At 38.6% G+C, this 24,363-nt stretch overlaps 1 protein-coding gene across 1 annotated transcript in view; it reads right to left on the bottom strand.

The window, feature by feature from the left end:
• The window catches only part of ACADL (acyl-CoA dehydrogenase long chain), a 55,909-nt gene that overhangs the window by 11,281 nt on the left and 20,265 nt on the right, over window positions 1–24,363 (bottom strand). The window contains 6 exon segments of the mRNA XM_070489152.1: window positions 4,371–4,457; window positions 6,543–6,670; window positions 19,087–19,200; window positions 20,445–20,494; window positions 20,748–20,799; window positions 21,476–21,640. Coding sequence (XP_070345253.1) covers window positions 4,371–4,457; window positions 6,543–6,670; window positions 19,087–19,200; window positions 20,445–20,494; window positions 20,748–20,799; window positions 21,476–21,640 — 596 coding nt within the window.

Below are 24,363 nucleotides of genomic sequence, written 5' to 3'. Positions count from 1 at the left end.
CCCAAAAAGTTTAAATCCACTGGTTTTACAGAAAACAAAAGAAAAAGAGAGCACGTATTTTATAACATTTCTTTAAGATTCCCACCATCACTGCCGCCATCACGGGTATAAATTGACGCTTCAGAAAATATTACTTCCCACAAAGTTAACAAGTAACTTATTTTTTGGAAATGGTTAATAGTCACTCCAGTAATGTAGGAAGTTAAAATACTGAGTGGCTGAGTCCACTACTAGAAAAAAACAAAAAAATGTTATTAGGAATTCACTTTTGGTGGCGGTGACAGCAACCACGACACTGTACAGTTGTTTTTACCTTTTCTCACCTCATTTTATCCTCTCAGTTCAGGAGTTAGGGAGGATAAATATTACTGTTTTGCAGGTAAAGGAACTGAGAGGCAGAGAAGTTAATACATTTACTAATTAATGGCTGCTATTTCATGGTCACATAACAGAGTACTGGCCATTGGAGGGAGAAGGTGGGTGTCCCAGCACGTTGGCAAGGACCTGTCTTATGACAGCACAAGACTGTCATTGGCCCAGGTGGGTGGGAAGCATTATTGAGCTTCAGCCTTTCCTAGCAGACAAATGCAAAGGCATATTTTTTTAAGCATAGAATCTGTTTGTTCTTTTTTTTAATAATTTTTAATTGAGGCATTAAATGTGACCGCTCTCTAGGAACATGACCAATTCTGGTTATTATTCTCCAGATTCATCATGGTACCATGCAAACAGTAAGCACTGGGTAATTATTTACTTATTTCAATTACTGTATTACAAAGGAATTTTAAAGTCTCAACACCTACTCTCTGATGAAACATGAAACCTAGAGACCTTTGTGTTTTCAAATATAATTCTTCTTTTGAAGAGATTCCACTGTTGCCCACAGAATCCAGCGCTTGCATTTACTGGGCCCACCTGGCTTCGGCTTCAGCGGGCTCAGGCTGGACCGGGCGGGGCATGTGTTTCACATTAAGGACGTTCCAGTGGAGCAATGACAGAGATCAGTAGACCTTTTATAGGTTACTAATCAAATTCAGTCGTCAACTAAAGTGCACAGAGCAAGGCAGCAGGAGGGTACTTAGCCCCACAGGGATGACGCTCTGTATCTCTGGCTGCTCTTCCCAGCACGGCAGAGAAGGCCTGAAAAATGGCAAACTCAAGCCCCACTTCTCAGAGGTCCCAAGCCTGAGTAAGACAGAAACAGACTCACGTACTCAAGACTAGCTCTTTAAAAACAAACAAAAAAACCCCGAAAACAAATAAAATGAAACAAAACAGAAAAGCAAAAAAGGTACCACTTTTATCTGTGAAACCAAGAGTCAGCAACACATACACACACACAAATAATACAGCTTAATCTGAGGATATGAGAAACACAATTAGCATGATTTTTTTCTATCAAATCAGTCTGTACACTGCATGCACATACTGCCTAATTTGTTGGATTAGCTTTTTTGATATTATCTACTGCTCTCTTCCATTATCTTATAAAAAGTTCCTTCCCGATGTCGTCGGGGAGAGAGAGAGCCATCTAGTTTAAAAGTTCATATGATCTTTGAACTAATAAGCTGGCCAAGAAGGGGATTATTATTCCTGAAAGGAAACATGTCTTTCAAATTGAAGCCAGGGATTTCAAAGAAGCCATCAAGCTACAATTTTTGCTTGTTACTGACCTGAAGGAATTGCTTCTGAGAAAAGAGACCAAGACTGATGCTGCACTCTGATCCTGGGCCCTGTCCACCTGCTATGCCTTCCTTAGAACCCAAACTAAACTAGACGCACAATAAGCCACGACGTGGCTACATTCCCAGCAGCCGTTGTAACAGCACAGTGAAGCAGAAGATAGAAACATCCATTATTATTTAACCTTCTTAGCATTACGAATATTGTGCATGAGATGAATTAATATTCTGAATAAAACATGAAAACGCACAGGCAAAATTCCCGTGATGATTTAATTTGTGCTGGTGTAACTCAGTGTTTACTCCTGGTGTCATGACTATACAAAGCTAAACAATAAATCTGCTTCTGATTAAGACCTATTTGAAGCAGTTCTGGAAGGATAGAGCAAAACCCAAGTCCAAGGACGGATAAAAAAAGAAGCCAGTTAGCCACTGCATGCACACATTCCTAAGGAAGGAACAAGCCCTAGTTCTTGCTGAGTTTTTATAAAAGATTATAAATTATATATACCCTGTGATTTGAGCTTTCTGAGCTGCCCAATGGCTACAGAAAACTAGTAAATTATATCTATGCTGGAGCTTCTATTCTAAGTGTAACTTTAATAAAATGTTTATTTTCCTCATTAAGGACTATAAGTGCATCAAATGTTTTCAATTATGATTCCCAAAGTGATAAATTTGAAAGTCAGTTTGAATACTAGTTTGATCATTTTTCCCTTTAGATACTCTGTATTTAGATTAAAATTAGAAAGTTTTTAGAAGCCCACAGCATTCTCATTCTCAGATTCAGAACTAAATTGGACTTCCCTCTATAAAGCAAAAACTTCCTTGGGAAAATTTTATAAACTGAAAATATTGTTAAATAAGAGGAAAAATATATTTTCTAGAGTGATGAGGAGAAATGCCATGAGGAAGTTATTGAGGCAAAAGACTATGGGAAGAGGGAAAGGAGAAATTACAGAGATGGAGGGAGAAATACAGAAGAGGATGTGGCCTATTGACAAACTTGGACTGCTTTAAACTAATAACAGGAAGATTTGTATGTGATATAATAAAGTGTGTATTTAATTTCTTTTAATTTGAAAGAAATAACTCTAGTTGGAAGAAATTAATACTTTTGTTTTTTAGAGCAAAGTAAATAATCAAATATTTAAATATGACAACTTAGATCCTTTTCAGATGCAGGTTAAATTTTCTGTAGTGCCATTTTTCTGTGTTTTCCTTTTAAACAAGTGCTAATATCCAAAGAAGACATCTAAATACCCAACAGGTATATGAAAAAATGCTCCCTGTCACTAATCATCAGGGAAATGCAAATCAAAACCACAATGAGACGTCACTTCACATCTGTCAGGATGGCTATTAACAAAAAAACAAACGGCAAGTGTTGGTCAGGACGTGGCGAAATCAGATGCTTGGACACTGTGGGAGGGAACTTAACTTGGTGCAGCCACTATGGAAAACAGTGTGGAGGTCCCTAAAAAAAGGCAGAACTACCATATGATCCAGAAATCCCACTTTTACGTATTTATACAAAAGAATTGCAATCAGGACCTCCAAGCAATATTAGCAGGCAGATGTTCATTGCAGTATTAATCACAGTGGCCAAGATGCAGAAACAACCTCAATGTCCATGGACAGATGAAGGAATAAAGAAAATGTAGTATATACATACAATAGAATCCTATTCAACTTTAAAACAGGGAAATTCTGCAATCTGTGACAACCTGGCTGAACCTGACGACATGCTGCTAAGTGAAATAAGTCAGTCACAGAAAGACAAATACTACATGATTCCACCTATATGACGTTCTAAAATAGACAAATTCAGAGAATCAAACAGAAATGGTGGTTGCCAGTGGCTAAGAGGAGGGAGAAATGGGGATTCACTAATAAATAGGCATAAAGTTTCAATTAGGAAGATGAATGAGCTCTACAGATCCGCATACAGTATAGCGCCTGGTGAACAATGCTGGATAGCACACTTAAAAACGTGTGAAGAGGGGAGATCTCATGTTAAGTGTTCTTACCACAGTAAAATAAAATAAAATAATTAATAGTCAATGCAAATTAATGGAAGAATAATAACCTATTTTTCACCCATTAGATTAACACAAACTTTAAAAGGCAATAATAACATTCATAGCTTAGGAGGAGAAGTCATCCTCAGACTTTGTTCATTTGAGTTGCTACAAACGGGAGGAAATAATCCAGAAACGTATTAATATTTAAAATATGCATACTTTTCAACTAGCAGTACTACTTTTGGGGCTCTGTCCTGTTGTAATCGAAAACACATGTATCTAAGATCAATGTATAAAAGTGTTGTAGCATTGTTGTCATAGTAAAAAACTATAAAAAACCTGTATAATTATGGTTAATCAATAAAATAAAATATTATTAAACTATAAAAAAGTGATATTAGTCCTTCTGTACAACGATTCAATAAAGCCAAGCATCAAGCTTTAGGCTACTGGTCTCTTCACTTTTCCTTAAAATGACAAAATCGTAGTGGTGAGCCAGTAACATAAAGCTATTGCCATCTGCCTAAAAACACTCTGCAGTCAGTTGAAAATGCAAAGGTTTTGCACCTCTTTTCCCTCTATTCTCAATGTACAAAGTACAGGAAAGAAATTTTCCTTTCTCTTCCCATCATCCAGGAGAGTGTCATACCACAGCCCTATTCACTTTGGGGTTGGGAACTCCCACATGTACCCCCCGCCTCCATGGAGCCGAACACAGTCATAAGCTGGTCTGTTTTGTAACTCAGATGCTCTAGACGACCAAAATAAAAAAGCAGGAAAGGAACGTTTAAAATGGATTTTCATGAGGTGCTTCACAATCAGGAAACATGATTTATGAGTGCTTACATGCATACATTTATCAAACAATTAAAGTTAGCCATATTAGTCAACCAGAGAAGATTGATACAAATTACATACGAAATAAATCTCAGGAGAGTTTTCACACAATGAATACTTTCCTCATCAACTATATTTCTGGCTGGGTTCTTGTTGAGGCTGGAAACAAAATGTAGAAAGTTGAGATTATTAAGTTTTGGCTACTTTAGGCCTGAAAAGGATATAGTAAAAATTTGAATTTGGTCTAACTTCTTTAGATTCTCTATATGATCTAAGTTAACTGTATAATTTTACAGCCACCTATTTCCTTTTGCCTTTGTAATATGTCTTTTTCTCCTTCCAAGATGTCTCTTCCTACTTGAAGGTTGCAATTCTGAATTTCAGTAACTGTGAAAAAGTTTTTTTAAGGTTTTCAGAAATAAACTGAAAGAAAAAAGGAAAACCTAAGAAGGAAGACTATTCTTAAAGTACATGCCATCATAGAGTAAACTTATTAAAGGTGATTTAGGAATTATTATTCCTGAAGTATATGTGTATTAATATGCAATACTTGAGAAATACTCTTTTCTGATCTTATCACAACAATCTTAATTATCTTTAAAATCCATACGATAACTGGTAGAGATTGTATTCAACTTAAGATAAAAATAAAATTTAGCTCAAAATTCTTTTCAACTTATTTTTCAATAGTGGAAAACATAAAGCAAAGGTAAGCATAGACACATTTTCCTATTTAAAATCATTTTTAACTTAAGCCAGAGGACAGGTGAGGATATCCCTAAGAATACAGTAACAATATAATGATTAACAGACAAGACTTGGGGGCAACAATATTTGGAATTCTATAAATTTTTGTGTTTGGTAAGAATTTTAGTGAAATATTTACTGGGCCATAACTAGTCGCTTCCTCTGCTTCAATGTGAAATATCAGCATGTCTATAAACCCAGTGTTTTCAAAGAAGAATGAGGTCAAAAGCTGTCCAAATATCTATTCTTCCAAAAATATCTTATCTAAAATATTTTTACACTTTTTCCAACTAGTCAAAGAACTTGCTATAAAGGTAAATGTAAAATGTTTCCCTCAAAAGTCTAAGTTCCTAGTAATTCCACACCAATTTCATCCCGGCAATTTTATTATCTTGGAATCATTACATAAAGCACTCTTCTGCATATTTCCCTGTTCTACCTCTGACTGAACTGAATGCAAGTTAATGAATAATGACAGGAATTTTTTTCTAGGTTATTTTTGGGTTAATGAGATGTAAGAATGTTTGTTTTTTGTAAAACAGAGGAAACCAAACCCACTTCCCAAATCTGATTTAAACTATGCTCTTGTATCTTAAAATACACAAAAGCCTTATAGGGGTCTTTTTTCAATTAACTTATCTTTAATAACATTGCTAATCATCTTTAATGCAAATGAAAGCCTTTCTAAAGTTAATAGGACATTTTTCCTTTTTACCTAGTAGAGTGTGTGCAATTTTTATGGGACAGCCACTTCTTAGAAATTTTTCTTAGATCTGGAAAACACCACAATATAAAAATCCAATCCAATCCACTCATTTCACAGATGTCAAAATGTTGGCCCAGAGAGAATTAAATTTGAGTACAGTTATTTAGTGAAAGAACTGGGACTCTATCTCAGGATCTCAGGTCTCTAAGTTTTACTGTTCTTTTTTGGTCTCACTAAACTGCTGCTCTTCAGATAAGCTGAAATTAAACTATTACTTGAATGAACTAATCAGTCATCCTACTTCAGTCTCTTAATATTTTATTTTCAATGGCAAGCTAAAAGTTAAATATCAACTTGAGTAATTTTTAGCACATTATAAATACGCTTAATAGGACCTTTCAGCATTTTTAAATAAGTTGGTTCTCGCTTCTAGTTTTCATTTACATAGGCTTCTTCCTTTGAGACCGTCCAGCCTGAGTCTAAAGTTGGAAGAATTCCCTAACAGCCTGTGCAAACACCACATTGCAATCGCTGTTGCCCGCATACCAGTATTTCGCCATGGAAGCAGCGGCGGAGTCCAGACGGCCCGCTTCATGCAGCTGGAGACAGCTGTCCACAAAAGCTCTGGTTACACGAATTTGAGTTTTTAACTCCGCTGGCTTATGCTGCACCATCTCGAGTTTAAAGGAAATGAAAGAAGAGAATGAGCACATTTTGAGTCACTAGCATATCAAAAATTATATAATAAAAGATCTTTAGAGCAAAACAAAAGTGGAATTCCTGGAGGTTTTCTCTCCATAAAAGAGGCACATGTTAACTAAACAGCTTAAATTTAAAACCCACTGTATTTCCTCGTTAAGAAAACTTGTACTAAAAGAAAAGTAAATACATAAATAACATGTCATGTTTTAGATTAAAAAATTTAGACCACTGAGGGGCAACTTCTTGAAAAACAGCATGACTTTAATGGATGAGCACCATCTTGTGGTACAGACCTTTAGGTACAGCTACTGAAAACACTGATTTTCCCCTGGAATCTAAATCCATGAAGAATTTTTCTTTATTAATGAAATTAGGTACACAGGTTTCTCTATTCTGCTTCTTTGTCTTGGAGCAAAGTAATAAAGTAATAAACTGGAGGGACAACATCAAAAATTTTATTTTTGTCTTATTAGACACTATTATTTTATATTGCAAAGCATTTAATCTAGGTCTGTGGAATGCAACAGAAGAACAGAATCAGAGCACTCAAAAGATCAAAGTCCAGTTCCCCCAACCTCTCCACCTCTCTCCAGCCTCCCTCTTATGCTCTCCATAGCTTGTCTAGCACAGTCTCTAATTTGAACTGAATGGCCTGGAACTGTTAACGTTAACACACCTACATACCTCCTCCTGCTGGCCACGGACAATCAATAGTATTCTTGGACATCATTCTATCTGGACCATCTTCAACTGTTCTCGACTGTTCTCACTTCAATCAAATTTTCTTGCATTCCTGACTCTTGGCTCTCACACCTTGAATTCTGGGTTTACATCTGGTCTCTTTGGTACCAATTCTTGAACCTCCTTCAGGAAACTGGCTTGTATTTGAAATACTGGCTTTCCACCTTGAGTAACCTCCCAAAATACACCGCACTGCAGGTTCAAGGCCCAGCTATGGTCAGCTGGCTGTATCTTCCTTCTGGAAATTCAGATGGAAACAGAGTTTTGATCATTCTGCTGTGGAATTTAGGAGTGAGACCTTCACCGTGGCTAATCAAAGGCATGGAAGTTAGTGACAAAAGGCGGCACAGTGAAACTCAAAGGAGAAGTGAAATGCACCCCATCCATGCAGTGGCAAGTCCAAAGCCATGACTGAGTTCTCCGAGGGAGGCTTTAGGGACCAGATTCTGAGAGGATACTGGCCCTGCCTCTGCTACTGGTTACAGCAATGCTCAAACCACAAAACCAAACTTTTCCACATCACTGTGGTGGGGACAGTTTGGGCGATTTCCATTTCTGGAAAAGAGTAGAAAAGGGGTCTAATGAGACCCGGGACCAGGCAAGCCCAGGGTGTACCAGGTGGAGCAGGAGCTCTGAGGGGCAGATGCCTCACAGGTGTGTCAGCATAGCTACTGTGCTCATGAAAAATCCAACCAGCTGCCTCTGCCTCGGTTTTACCCCTCCCTGTTCTAGAAACAATATCACTGGCATCTAATGATCCTAAACCAAGCGGAGGGAAGGCTGGTGTGACTCTTTTTCCACCTCTGTACCCTGGCCTCTAATTCAGAACATGTTCAGTTACATCAAAACTTTTCTTTCCCCCTCATTCTTTCCCTTACTTTTTCTATCTTCCTTCCTATTCATTTATATCTAATTAGGCCAAATCTTTACTCTGTAGTCAGCACAAAGTTTCTCACTTTCACCCCACAATCCAAGTTTACTCACAGCAAATCTAAAGATGGAACAAGACATGAAAAGAGTAGAGAAACACTCCTCTATACATTGAAAACAGATGAGTATATATTCCATGAAAATCCCTGAAACTGAGCTCTAAACCTGCTCCTGGTTTAGTGCAATGACACTACCTATGATGCCTCATTTAGAAAATAAAGGGGAATCTGACAAGTCTCAGGATACTTTTGCCCCCTCCCCCCATGATGGCACATTTGAGAATTTATGCGCTATTTACAGTGTGAGACAATCAAGATCTCTAAGCCCAATTCTCTCATGTGAGAGCTGTTTCTGTGGGAATGCTGGGAGCTTCTAGAAGCTGAAGTTAAATTTCAGACCAGGATGCTCATTTAGAATTCTTGCTTCAGTGCATTCAGTGAAGTCCACAGGTTTGAAGGAATTAATGCCTCCAAGAGTACATAATTTACTATCTGGGGATAAAGAGATGAAATATTTACACATTCTTGGCATTGAATTCAGAGTTACTAAACAGCTCTGGTCTTTGCTCTTCACTGCAGACACTGCATCGTGCTTTCAGAAATTACTCTCTAATGAATGGTGGCTCATAATTGTACCACATGTTACTAGCAAGGAGCTTTTTGTGAATGATCGACATGCTTGAGGCAGCATTTTTGAATATTTATTAATAGTTACTAATAGATAATACTGCAGCTAGCATTAAAAAAACACTCCCCTGAAATTACTAAGTGGATCTTCTAAATGACAAAATTCTTAGAATCATAGAATTATGGAACTGGAAGAAGCTTTGGAGAGGTTGTCAAACCCAGTATTCCATTTATACAACAGCAATAGTTGTACTCTACTATATTATGCCCCAGATGTAAAATATAACAACTTAGGCTTGTTACCTAATTTTATAGTTAATTAACCCCACACTCAAGGTCTTCTAGAGGAATGTAAGAAAAGAAGTGTTATTTTTCACCTCTCCTATTCCTTTCCTAGAACTTTGTTACCTTAAAATCAAGGGCATATACCTCACAGGAAATACCTAAAGCTTGCATTAGAAAAGAACACTGAATTTTCACTTCATTGTCCATGGGTGAATTGGAGGAAAAAAAGGTCTATCTAAATTTCTGGGTTGTAAAAGTAAAGTACGGCTTAAGAGTGTAGGTCTCAGAATTAAAATATTTTTGTAATCTCGGTCAAGTTATTTAACCCCTCTATGCCTCAATGTTCTTATCTGTACAATGAAGATAAATATAATACTTACTAAACAGAGTGGTTGTGGAAAAAAAAAAAGTGAGATAATCCATTTGGCACAATGCCCGGCACACAGAAAGCGTCAATAAATGCCAGACATTATCATTATTTAGTATCTGAATTTTACTATTTTATTGTTCATTCCATGGAAAATCATAAGACTTGACGTCAACTATGGAGAGTATGGATGAAAAGAGATGAAAATCTTGTAACTCTTGCTACTTAAGTATGTAGGTCTCCATTCTAAAAGAAAAGTACATTTTGTGAAACTCATCCAAATGGTCAGAAAGGCCCCAAATATTCAAAGTTGAAGGATAACAAAGAGAAAGGAAATTGAATAGTTATATGGTCATAAGATGACATTTGGCCAAGTATAACATGACATTTAAAGGTCGTCTACTTCAGTTCAACAACGGGAGCCACATGACCCCAGCTCTAGAACAGACGGGCAGGCGCGCACTGGCCTCCTGTCTCGAGTACACACCGAGACTGAACACGGACACGTTCTTCAAAGATACCTATTTAGATAAAACATGAAGATCAGAAGAAATGTCTCAGAAATCTCAGAACATACATTTAGCTGGAAAACACACTACTACTCATAGCAATCACATACCTGTGGAAGCAGAATGCTACTGCCACCTAGTGAAATTTTAGTAAACTACCTTTGAAAGAAGGCAACTATAAAATGACGCTTTGAAAAGGATTAAAACTACTTCTGTTTTTACTATCAAAATACATATATACATACATACACATATACACACATATTAAATAAATAAATATTTTAGAAGAGAAGAACCTTTTTCTCCTATAGGAAAACATTATATTAATTTTCTACTTTCTTCATGGTTAAATGTGAAATCACATTTAACAGTCTGAGCTATACAGACAATACGGGTAATATCAGTCATCTTTACTGTAAGTTCATATGAAGTCCACAGACACAGGAAGAGCAGATTTCCAAGGGGATATAAATTATGTCTATTTGTTTCACTTTTTTTAGTTTCCAGAATAGGGCTAAAGGCATGAGCATTTTAATACACGTTTTTAATGTGTAAGTGGTGGTGGTTAATTTGAGAAGCAAATGATACTAATTCCACTTTGGGTACAGTTGGGAAAGTCACAGAGTGATACCAGTGGTATCACTCTTTTCATATTGCTAGGAGGCTGTAGTGTGTATTTCCAGAGTTAGACCTATCAAATTACATTTCAGCACACAACCTTTAGAAGGTAATCAATATATATTTGCTCAGTGAAACAAAAAAGAATAAATCGTGTATGTCAGTATTTCTCGATGGGAGACTACTGGCATTTTGAGTGACACAATTAGTTGCTATACAAAGATCTCTCTGAATTACAGGACATTTAACCAACACTGGCCTCCAGGGCAAGAAATACTAGTTACACCCCTGTCACAGTGCACCCCGCCCCCCAACATTTCTAAATGCCTGGGGGAAGAGGGCAGTCCCTGAGAAGTCAGTGACATGTGTAAATCAGTCATGCATAAACGAAAGGGAACACAAAGTATGACACCCTTGCTCTTAAGGAAATTACAATCCAGGCAAGTCAAGTCATACTGTTTTTTAAAATGCTTTCTTGATTGTGTGCCTCATTTTTACAGATTCAGATGAACTGTTTTTAGATCTAATATGTCAATAAGAAAGTTAGGATATAAAGAAGTTTTTTCAGAATGGAAACAGTTAACTTGAAGAACATTTGGTAGCAAAGAGTTTCCAAAAATGACATGGAGTAAATCCAGATTAGGAGCAAGAGGAAGAAGTTGATAAAAACTCCCCTTGGTGGAACAAAATGAAGGAAGGCATTACGTAAGGGAAAAATAACAATAATGTTAACTTTAAGGAGAACTTACTTTACTAAGCAGGCAACATTCTAAGCACTTTCTGTGTATTATCTCATCTAATCCTCAGAGTAACTCTACGAGGTAGCTACTGCTGTTAGTCACATCTCACAAACAGGAAAGTACTTCTGGGAGAGAACACAACCTGACCAGACCACACAGACTCAAGCAGCTGTGCCAGGATTTACCCCATGCCGGAACTTAATTTCCATACCGCTGCTCCTGAAAAGGTACCGAAGTGTGTCATCTCCCCCTTTCCTTTCACAAAGCCTCTCAGGCAAGTCATTCTACTTAACACCATGTCCGACATGTTCGCAGTAAGCGTCTTTGCTGTGGACATCTTCGCCACAAGAATTTTCACTGCAAATATTTTCATATATTTGCATACCTAATTGGCTATAAGGCAATTGTGCGTAAAAGACAAAATAACTGGTTGACAGTTTGGTTTCATTTCTCCATTGACACAGTACTCCCATTTTTATATTACAGTCAAATTAATAAATAGAAATATCATTAAATTGGAGTCACGAGGCCAAAACGGGGAGCTCTCTTGCCATGGGATGATAGCAGAGTCCGAGAGCAAGAAGAAAGACTTCCTCTTCCTGACCGGCAGGAAGCTCAGCCAATGAGAGACTGTCACAGCTCAGCCAATGAGAAGCTGCTACACATCACCTCTCAATTCCTCTGTTTACAACAGCCCTTGCTGCTGGGGTACTTGCACGTTCTTGCTATGGTTTTGAACTGCCTGAACTGCAATTCTTTGCTGATCCTGAATAAACCAGTTTTTGCTGGAGAAATAACTGGCTGTCTATTTGTTTAAGGTCAACACTTTGGTGGCTCACATCAGGATCCAGGGAAGACCCCCAACAACTCCGAGGCTGGTGGCAAACAGGTGCAGTACTCACAGAGGAGTCCATTGAGCATGCTGCTTTCCTCATCAACCCTGGAGTTGGGGTCAGTGTTTCTCCTGGATCTGAGCTTCTGCCTTCTGTGCCTCTGAGGCTCTCCACGCTTTATTTAAGATCTGTTTTAAGGCTTCATCCCTTTCTGGTTAAGGCCCTCTGTCTGCAAGTAGTTGGGTGGCACTTTGGTCTGACTCTTTAAATCAGGCTGTTCATTTGAACTGATAAATAAATTAAAAGCAACAGGATATACTGGAGTATAGGAGGAAGACATTTGGTTTAAATCTAATTCAGCCTGACCTTGTTTTTTTCCAAAAGAGCCTGATGTGGCCTGTTGAGGGCGCATTGTACATCTGCTTTAAATATTTACTATGTCCCAAAGACGAGAATGATGCCCTCAAAGACAGGGCTGCAACTTCCCCCATATACGCATTTAAGGATAAGTATCTCTCCCTAAACTAACGATTAATTACTGACCTGCTGTGCTTACCTTGTGACCACTCACCTTGTGACTACCAACCTGCAGACCACTAATCTGCTGTGCCAGCTAAGCATCTTGTGACAATTGTCAAAGGGACTTTCCTGTCAGATGTGATGTATGCGCTTTGTTCGAAGATGGTATATAACTACCCTGTACACCCCACTTCTTTGGTGCCCTTCCTTCCTTGGGGAGGGCACTCCCTCACCAGCCTCGGAGTCATTGGGAGTCTGCCTTGGATCCCTATATGAGCCACCAAAGTGTTGACCGTAAACAAATAGACAGCCAGTCACCTCTCCAGCAAACACCTGCCCCTTTAAAATCGGACCCTCTGAGGATTCAAATGCTAAACCCAAATTAGTTCTGTTTAGAACAGTCCCTTCCTAGTCATATTAATTGTCTTTAAGGTTTTGTTATATACCTGTAAGCTGGACTACATCCTAAATTCTTCCAGTTTCCTTAAATGTCAGGCTACAACATTCCAAACTAACATTTCCAATATTTTGCTGCCCTTGAAATATCCTTGGAAGGGACTATACCAGGTCCTCCTCACTACGTACAGGGCAGCCAAACTTCAGGGACTTGAGCCTTGGGTACACATCTCACAGCTAAAGAAGACTGCACCTGACATCTGATCCTGCACAAACACTGAAGACGCCAAATCAAATTGGCTAAGAAGAGAAGCAGCTGGCATCTGAGGCAGACAGCTTTCCCAAGATGACTAGACCAGGCCTGTATACCCTCTTCCCACTGTTGCTTTTTCCTTTATTTTCTCCCTCTCTTTCTTGGAAGGACAATGCTCTTGTCCACATTTCCCAATCCTCTGCAAAAAAACCCCTCTCTGATTGCTGGATTTGCCATCAGAAACCTCACTCAGTCCAAGACAGTAATGACCCTTTAAGAATTTCACTGGGATTTCAAACGCCATTGACTAAGTTGTTCCACAGTCCAGTTTTATAGCCAGAGTGATAAGCCTGCCTAAACCTGTACCTTGTTTCAATTTAATCCAGCCTTGGGAGGGAAAGAGAAGATATTCTGAATATTTGTATGAAAAATTTGATGGCACCACCAATGTAACTTGGGCCGTCTGTAAATTTCTTGATTATACCCATATATTTTGGCAACATCTCTGGATGTAACAACATAATGTGTGAGCCTTATTTAGAATACGTTAAAGCCTCTATACCAATGAATGAGTCCATAGATACCCTCACTTATGTGGGAGCCTTATGTACAGCCCCTGGTTATACTTTCATATGTGGAAGTTTTGTAATGGGCTTTATGCTTGGGAAACTCACTGCCTTGACAACTGGAGAACACAAGGACAGTGTGCCTTTGCCGTATTGACTGTCCTACTCTCTCTACATGACCAAACAGAGGCCTCTCGCTGGTCTGTCCCATTAAACTTCTATAACCACTTTCACCAAGAACTTCCAGGAGGTGTGCATGATTCTGGGTTTGCCACCATGGGAATACTTTCCTCCCGCAGATCAGAGTGAGTGTCAATGAACGAACGATCAGGAATGTCTCCCTGACATTAGACGAGTTGGCTGACTCCACAGCCAAAGCGATTTCAGCTCAGCAATGGTTGCTTAACTCACTGGCCAAGGTAGTTTTGGATAATCGCATAGCCCTCGATTATCTCCTTGCTGAGCAAGGAGGTGTCTGTGCCGTGGTGAACACCTCCTGTTGCACACGGATAAATGCCTCTGGGGAAGTAGAAACCCAATTACATAAGATTAGAGAGCAAGCACATTGGCTACAAGTTTCACCTAATAATCCACTGTGTTTGATTTGGTCAGCTGGTTACCGTCAGGTCTGCGCTCCTGATTTAGAACCATCCTGCAAACTGGGCTTATAGTATTGCTTTTAATCTTACTCTGTATACTTATTGCAAAATTCTGTACTTATCACCTGTCGAACATTTGTAAAGATGATGTACCTAATAAGGTGATGTTAGTTCAACAATTTAAAATGATTTCTGATGCTTATGACCTGGGCCAACCATAGACTTTAAATAAGAAATTCCTGAGACTTCTCCCTCCTGAACTTCCTTATTACTCAAATGTGGCCTAAATGGTTTCCAACCACTATGCACTTTCACTCCAGTGTGGAACACAACAACCAAGAAAGGTCCTTCCTGGCACTGAGGAACAGGCCCACTATGTGCAGAGAACCTGTCTATTGATAAGCCTATGTTCAGGAATTAAAAATGGTGCCTATGTTCAGGAATTCCTGGATGCTATACTTTTACCTGCCATTTTAGCTATTGTTAAGATCTTGGGGTATTCTAAAATTAACTTCCTGGAAGCCAAAGAAAATCGCCTTGCTGATGTTTCTTCAAGAAATGCAGCCCTTAAAGGAACCAACAACAGCCTCTGCCATTGTCCAAAATGATATTTCCCCAAATGATAACTTAGAAAAACTGGCTAGAGAAGCCAAATAATTGGCCTCAGAAAAGGAAAGACAAGATTGGAAATTCAACAATTATTGGTTTGATAAAAAGAGGTCTGGTTCAGACCAAATAACAACCCAGTCCTACCAAAGATTCTCAAATTCCCACTCCTAACCACTGTGCATGCATTAAACTGTTGGTCTACTCTCAAAACGACAGCATTCATGAATCAATGTTGGTGGGGAAATATTAATGAGGCCACAAAAAGTGCCTATCTCATGTTTCCCACTTGACCAAACTACAATCCAGGGAAGCCCGTTTGTACTGCCCCTGGACTTTTTAAACTGCCTAATGGACCACCTGAGGTTTGGCAAATAGATTTTATACAGCTTCCCCGTCTCATGGAGATAAATATGCTCTAGTCCTAGTTTGCGTGCTTTCTCAGTGGACTGAAGCCTTCCCTTGCAGACAGGCTGCTGCCTCTTCTGTGGCGAAAGTCCTTTTAGGAAGGACTATCCCACCTGGGGAACTCCGCTCGAGCTTCACGGTGATCAAGGAACCCATTTTACCAGTCCGGGACTTCAACAAGTCTGCACTCTTTGGCTGGTTTTACAACACTTTCACTCTGCTTACCACCCTCAGTCCTCTGGTTTAGTTGAATGCACTAATGATATTGGGACTCAATTGGCAAAATTTGCAGAGACCTTCAGTTGCAAAATTTGGCCAAAAGCATTGCAGTTGGTCCTTCTAGATCTCAGATCCACCCCCTCTGGAACTCATAAACTCTCACCCTTTGAGAGAGTCACAGGATACCCAATGCACTTGGCTCCTGCCTCTTTTGACCCACAGCTGATAAAATGAGATATACTCTAGTATTGCAAAGGCCTGATTGCTTCTATTAAAAATAACCATGTTCTGATAAAGCAATCTTTCACAGTGCACTCCAGGGAGATGAAGACCTTAAGCACCGCACCTTGCAACATGGAGATTCTGTCTATTGGAAAAGACACCTCCAGTAGGACTCTCTTCAACCTCACTGGAAAGGCCCCTGTTAGGTGCTGTTAACTAACCTTGTGCCACAAAACTCCAGGGAATTGACTCTCGGATTCGCGTGACACACCTAAAGAAAGCACCAAACCCTGACTGGACCTGCATGTCACCTGGTGACCTGAAAGTAAAGATTCCCCAGAATTGAAACAGACTACATATCTCTGATGAGACAGCTTTCCCAGGATGTCCAGAGCAGGCATGTTGGAAGTTTGTCCGCCAAACCTTTGATGATGACATAACACTCCTGATAATCTCCAATGCCTATGACCTTCATAACATATGGACTTTAGAAAAGAAAAAAGCTAAGAGTTTTCCGTTCCACCCCTCCTTGTTACCTGAAGGTCAGTGACCTCAGTAGGTTTCCAATCTGTGCACTTTCCCTGTAAGACATCACTGAGGAAAAGTCCTTCCTGGTATTGAGGGACAAAAAGCTGCTGAAACCAGAAAAAGCTGACTCTTGATCAGCGATGCTTTCAGAGAAAGATCTTGATCAAAGGGGGAAAACGTCAAATTAGTAAACAGAAGCCACTTAACATCAAACTCTCAATTCCTCCAATGGACTCTTCATTTACAACAGCATTCCAAATTTCCTCTTCCCCTCTATAAAAGAGTTTCTCCTTTCTTACTGCTGGGATCTTGCACATAGCTCACCATGGTTGCAGACCCCAACTTGCAATTCTTTGCTGATCCCAAATGAACCCATTTGTGCTGGAGAAATAACTGGCTATCTATTTGTTTAAGGTCAACATTATATAAATCTTAGCTTCACATTTCCCATAGAACTTTGGAATGTCTATCAATGGACACTGTGACAATATACCAAGAACAAAAACAGAGTAGAAGGCTTTTCACAGTGCCATACAAAGCTCAGTTACAAATATGCATCCTAGTATTTGGAAACTGATGCCTCTCTTAATGAAGGAAGAAATTTTAGTGAAGAAGAAAAAGTGCAATGGATGCCAAGTGAGAAGATGCATAGATGCATCACAAGCACACACACACACAAAAAAGTGTAATACTAAGAACAAAAGACTTGGCTGACAAATGCTTAGGTATAACCCACAAAATAAAGTCAGTTATTTGTGCAGTATTGCCGTGAATCTACACACATTTTAAATGTATTCAAATATTTTGTACTTGACAATAAAGTCTTCTTAGTTTTGTGATTTTTTCATTATGTCCTTTTTAATGTCCCTCTTTTATTTTTCCTTATTTTACCTTTTGCAGCAAAATTGCCTTAAAACCAATTAGTTATGTGGCAAAAATGTTTGCAGCGAAAATGCTTGCGGCAGACATGTCTACAGTAAAGCCGCTTGTGGCGAAAGTACCTGGAGCACTTCAAACTGTTCAAGTAGATTTCCAGCTCCAGGGTTTTTGCTGGTAAAATGTTTCACCAATTTGATGACTGCATTGTGTATAAACTGTTCCTTCATTTAAGAAGAAACTGGAGGGTCTAAAATTGATTGGTGTTGCTAGTGATTATGGCCACCACTTATTGAGTTCTTCTGCAAATACATTAAACTTCCTGGTAAAAACCAACCCTAATTAAACACAATCATCCACCTTCTCTGTGCTTGAACCTGGCAGTTAAACCCTTCTAGTAAGACTGATGCACACAAAAACAGAAGGGACCACTATAAATTCATGGTCAGTAACCTCACCTGAGCCCTGGATACTGCAAGCAGGCTTATTGTGTTTCTCTAGTTAGTTCAGTCTCTCACTCTGAAAGGGTATTTCAAACCTTCCTCACTCTCCTCAGACACCTACATGCCCTCTTCACCTACATCTCTTTCAAGAACTGAATTTCCCTATTGTTCTTGAAGGAAATGGAAGTCTTCAGAAGAGAGCTTTTGCCATTTTCTACCAACAGAGCTGAACCCATGCCCATCCTTTCCTCTTTTCTTCCTGCTACAATGGAGGCAGCACCTCTCCTGTCCTGTACGAGTGGGGAGGCCTATCTTTCCATGTGCTTTGCCACCCACCTTCACACTTTCTCAAAGATCATACGCAGCTAATCATCCTCTCCATATCTACGATTTTTCCCACTTTACTAAATCCTTTCTCTAGGTATTAAAATATACTCCAGCATTCTCATCCTAATAATAATAACAAAAAATTAACCATCTCTAAATATCTCGCTTGACCCCCAAAATTCCTCCCTACTTGCTCCTCCCTTTTCTCTTCTTGGCCCCAGTTATCAACCTTTCTCTCAGCCACCATTCAGGGCCAAACTCAGGAAAGAGTTGCCTGCCATCAGTATTTTTACCTCTTCACTTCCATTTCCTCCTCTACTCACTCTGGTCTGGCACCACCTGCAAACCAGTCCATCAATGGCTCTTATGAATTAAACCTCCATATCATTACGCCCAATGGGCACTCTTTGACCTTCATCTTATTTTCCCTCTAAGCAGCATGTGGCCCACTCCCTCCTACTTGAAATCCTCTTTCTCTTGGCTTCTCTGACAACACTTACCTGATTTGCTTTCTCTTTTCCAACTGTCCATTCTCAGTTGTCTTTGTAAGCTCTTCCTTTCCTATTCTACCTTTAAATCTTGTAATTGTTCTCAGGACTCTGTCCTAGGCTCGCTTCTTGTCTTACTCTCTACCTTCTCTCCTTCAGTGACCTCATCCACTCCGATGGATTCTAACAACATGTATAGGAAAATTACTCCATATTTATGTTTAGCCTAGATGCATTTCAGATGAGGAAAGTGATATCATCTAATACTAAACCATGATGACAAACTTACCTGTATATGTGCAACTGTTTTCCTAAAGGCTTCTCTTTGTTTAACGTAGGTCCTCGTTTCTTCAAACATGAATTCACTGGCTGAAATTCCCAACTCAGCAATAAATAGCCTTTCCTATAACCCAAAAATTAGGTCTTGAACATTATTCTAATTACAAAAGTGATTTTCACCTGATTTCAATAATAATAAATTCTATAACTAACCTTTATAAAACTCCTAAAGATTAGTTTATTTCTTAATTCTTTATAAGAAAAGGCTCCCATAGAGGTTTATAAGAATATTTTAACATATCTGTAATAACTTTCTAAAGCAAACCATTATTTTTTATTTATTTATTTTTTTAAGATTTTATTTTATTTTATTTTTTCCTTTTTCTCCCCAAAGCCCCCCAGTACATAGTTGTATATTTCTCGTTGTGGGTTCTTCTAGTTGTGGTATGTGGGACGCTGCCTCAGCGTGGTCTGACGAGCAGTGCCATGTCCGCGCCCAGGATTCGAACCAACGAAACACTGGGACGCCTGCAGCGGAGCGCGTGAACTTAACCACTCGGCCACGGGGCCAGCCCCAGCAAACCATTATTTTTATGAATGATTGTACTATATATAGATATCTATGTAATTTATTTAATTCTCTCTTCTCTTTACTCATCTATGAGAAAAGAAATTCCAAAGTTATTGATCTCTGCACATCACATTTCCTAACATATCTCTGGAAATCAACATTGTAAAGTGCACAGCTTAAATTCTGCCTATTAGTGCAAAGGTATCCATAGTCAGTTTAATTCCATCTTGATGGTGATTTTCATATTTTATTTCCATGCCAGTGTTCCTAGCCCTTGTCCCCAGTTTCATGTTTAGCCCATGCTGTGGCAGTCACTGGGCAGATGCACTCTCTTATGTTGACCTGTGAGGTCAATGATCACTCAGCAACCACACTCCAAAAACACAGATGTGAAGACTGACCCTGTGTGGCCAAAACTTCTCAGTGTGAACTTAACAGCTTTCCCCTTTGATTCCCAAGTATTATTAAAAAACCTGCCAAATGTTTTGGCTGATACTTCCTTACAAAGAGCTAAGAATCTTTGACGTAGTTAAGAAGCTAAAATCATTCCAAGAAAGAATCACAGAACTGAAATATCTATTTTTCCCTACTCACTTATAAGCTTTGACTGGGTACCTCTGAGTTCAGTTATTTGCTTATCTAGCCTACAAAACTCATATATTTTTTTTATGACTTCAAGTTACACTCAAATGATTGGCTGTATCACAAGTTTTGTATGCATGGATTTATATAGTTCTATGTTATTCAATTCCAAGTCCATTATCTAACCAAAAGATAAAATCTTTAATACTTCTGACCTGTGGAAGCTCTTGCATGAGGTAATAGAAGCCTTTATTCCTGGGGCCGGCTCCGTGGCTGAGTGGTTAAGTTCATGCGCTCTGCTTCAGCGGCCAAGGGTTTCACCGGGTTGGATCCTGGACCTAGCACTGCTCATCAAGCCATGCTGAGGTGGTGTCCCACATAGCAGAAATAGAAGGACCTGCAACTAGAATATACAACTATGTACTGGGGGTCTTTGGGGAGAAGAAGGGGAAAAAAAATGATTGGCAACAGATGTTAGCTCAGGGCCAATCTTTAAAAGAAGCCTTTATTCTCTTCACGTAGGGCACTAGCTGGCAACTGTACATCTTCACAGAATAACTCTGCAGTACCCTAAGAGATCACACAATTATTTCATTTAAATCTCCCAATAACCCGATGAGGTGACTATTATTTCCATTTAAGAAAAAAACAAAAAAAAAACCCAAAAACTGGAAACCACGTTGGAGTGGTTAATGAACACAACGAGGAAGTGGTAAACTAGGGATTCAAAGCTAGGCCCATCTGATTCCACAACTTGTGGCTTTCCCACTCAATACTCTGTCATTCTAGTTCCAATATTGTCCAGTTCTCTAGGTACTGAGGACTAAGGATTTCTGATGCACATTAAGCAAAATATGTAGGGGATTTTTGGTAATTGAAAAATAATTATAAAATAATAGAAAAAATATTTCCTGTTCTTATTTCATAATTTTCTTTAATCAGTTTAATAAATAGAGGGCCTATTGTCATGCAGTTAATTTTGCCTTTTCTAAAGCAGATATTCAAAATTCACTTCCATTACTCACCACCAGAAAGAGATGCAGTTGCATAAATGCTGAAGTAAATTTCCGTTATTATTTCTGAAAAGCGTATTTTGGAATTTAGCATAGGAACATATGATTGGGCCATATGTAGTTCTATATATAAGGCATAATTGTGTAAACCCAATTGTTTATAAATAATCATTTATCATTAATAATTGAGTAAGCTGAATTACTACCTGAATATGATTTATATTATGACTTACCTGGGCTTTTAGTCCCATTTTATGTAGCTTTCATCCCTTGATAAATCTTTTCATTCCATTTTCCACCAGAAAAAGGCTAATGCCATGGGCAGGAGAGCGAGCTTCACGATCTGTGACCGCCACTACGATCACAACATCACTGAGCCACCCATTAGCGATGAACACCTGCAACACCCCGATATACTGTGATGCTCCACGGTAACTCAGGGCCATGTGCAAGGCACGACTGGGGGAAAGTACATTCAAGAACACAAAATCAGAAAAGACGTGCTCCGTACCACCCTCTGTCCTCTATCCAAGTATTTTCAGAGTTCATTATCCACACCCGAGGTTATTACAGAGCAGGGGAAATACCCAATGCTTCAAAGATGAAGCCTATACATTTTCTTTCCATTATTAATATTGTAAATAATAATAATCATTAACAGATGTTATGTTCTCTCAAATTAAAACAAAATTGTCTATAAAAATGATGAACTGTATTTTAGAAAGAAGCTGCAGATGAGAAAAAGGAATCTAAATCTATAGTGCTCTAAATGGCATTATACCATTAAAGTCTTTGTACTTTCAGATTTGACAGTGTTTGAAAAGGCATAGTTTTGATTTTCATGATAGTCGGCCTACTTCTTTCCAAATGGCCTAAATAAGGAAGATACTGATTAAGGAGGGATAAAACAACAAACTAAATAAGAGATATTAGATTATCAGGTAGTATTTATTCAGAAAACAAATATACTGAGAGCAAATATTATAATTATCTTCTCGTTCTGCATCTTTCCTTGGTCATCTTAACCACTTCCATGGCTTTACTTGCCATCCATAAGCCGATGACTCCCAACCTTTATCTAAGTCAAATTTCTTGCTAGCTTCCAGACCTGTATTATCAACCTGCTTCTAGGGTGTTCCAACTGATAACTCATGGGCAGAACATATTCCTTCCCACCTCTACTTCCATCTAATCCTGAATATTGACCTATTTTCCCTATCTCAATAAACGGCGCCAATAAATCGTGTTATCATACTGCTTCGTATTCAATTTGACATCTAGTTCTCTCTAAGCATTTCAACACTTTTTCAATCTATTCACTTCCTTTCACTTCCATGTCATATCTTATTTAGGGCCCTCATCGTTTCTTACTTAAGTTCCTACAACTGATCTTTCTGCAGCTCTACTATCCATCGTGATGTCAGAGAGATCTTTCTAAATGCAATCTGATCACACCACTTTCACATCTTAAAATCTGTGAATAGCTCCTCACAGGCTTTGGGATAAATTCTAAACCTTAGCACGGCATATAAAACTCATCACAAACTGGCACTAGCTTACCAGTCCCGCTACCTCTTGCCCCACTTTTCCCTCATTCCCCTTTCTCACATCAGCTCTACTGAATTACTTGCTGTCCCCCATATTCCAAGGTCGTCCTTACCTATGGGTCTTTGGAAATCTTGTTTCCTCTACTTGGGAGGCTCTTTTCCAACTCTGCTAGGATGAGTCCTACTCATCCTGGATGAAGTTCAGACAGCACCTCTTCCAAAAAGTCTTCCCAAAGTCCCCAGGCTGGGTTAAGTGCTCCCATAGCCCCTGAATTTACCATCATCTTAGTACTTATCAAATTGTATTCAAATGATCTATTTTTGTCTCTATCCCTTTGAAATAGTGGAGGTACAAAATGGTGTTGGTTACTCTCATCACCTAACACCCATGCCCTTTATGAGAAGATTTATGCTCTAAAATCCACAATGCTGACACTTACAAATAATGGGAAATGGGCCAATGATGTTAGAGTTGTCTACATGAGAAAAAATGAAGGCAGTAGTGGTGGCTTGGTTCTAAGTGACACGATAATAAAAGACCCTCAGCATCTCTCTGTCCTGGGAGCTCCTTGAGGGCAGCAGCTGTTTCCGAGCCACATATCTACCCTCAGTAATTAGAATAGCGTTTGGCAATAGGAGGCCTCAAGGATGTTTGTTGAATAAATGAGAAAACAAATTCCTCAAAAAAATTCTACACATCATGGTAAAAATATTTTTCTACAGTGTTACTACATTATACCACTCCCTTGCTCAAAAACCCTCCAGGTTTTCCAATTTCTTTCCTTTCTAAGATGTTAATGACCATTTGTGTAGCTGTGTTGAATTCCTGAAATGGTGGGGTTTTTTTGTTTGTTTTCAATCACACAGCATCCAGGAATTAGTACTCATATGCTCTAAATCCATGGTCTCAGACATATATTAACTATAGGTAATAAACAATAGAATGGAAAGGAAGGAAGGAGCGGTCTACAGGGCAAAAATTGTTCACTTTAACACTCTGATCTCAATTTGGTAAGGCTGAATGGAGTTCTCCCACGGTTGTTCTTGGACATGATTATAGAAGAAGGTTAATAGATTCTGAATGATTTCTGCAATAGCCTGACCTAATGTGAGTATTTCCACCATAATCAATCTCTTTTTCCAACAAAGTTATAAGGTAATTCTCTTTGTAAGAGGACTTTCTTGATTTCTTTCCTAATTATAACAGTCAAAACTTTAACAGAGCTGGGATTATCCATACAGAGGGCCATCTTTCTTTTTTTTTGGTATTGAATGCCTATAACATAAGCTCACTGTAGCTGTTATATAGATAGCATATTCTTATAAAGAAAAAGGAAAAAAAAATCTTCTATGAGTCCATCATACAAATATCATTGTGAACTTCCTTTCTGGTCTTTTTAAATAAAGTTGAAATTATTCTATGTTTACATTCTATATGGATTTTTCACTTACATGTTAATATGATCTTTTCACTTAATATAATTATTTTCCTATACCATTAAAAACTTTGTGTCGATGCTTTAATGGGTACATCTTATCTATGCACTATATTTACTTACTTACTCCTTTAAATT

The sequence above is a fragment of the Equus asinus genome, chromosome 19, assembly GCF_041296235.1.
Source record: "Equus asinus isolate D_3611 breed Donkey chromosome 19, EquAss-T2T_v2, whole genome shotgun sequence".
Lineage (NCBI taxonomy): Eukaryota > Metazoa > Chordata > Mammalia > Perissodactyla > Equidae > Equus > Equus asinus.
This window is presented reverse-complemented; position numbering and strand designations above follow the sequence as displayed.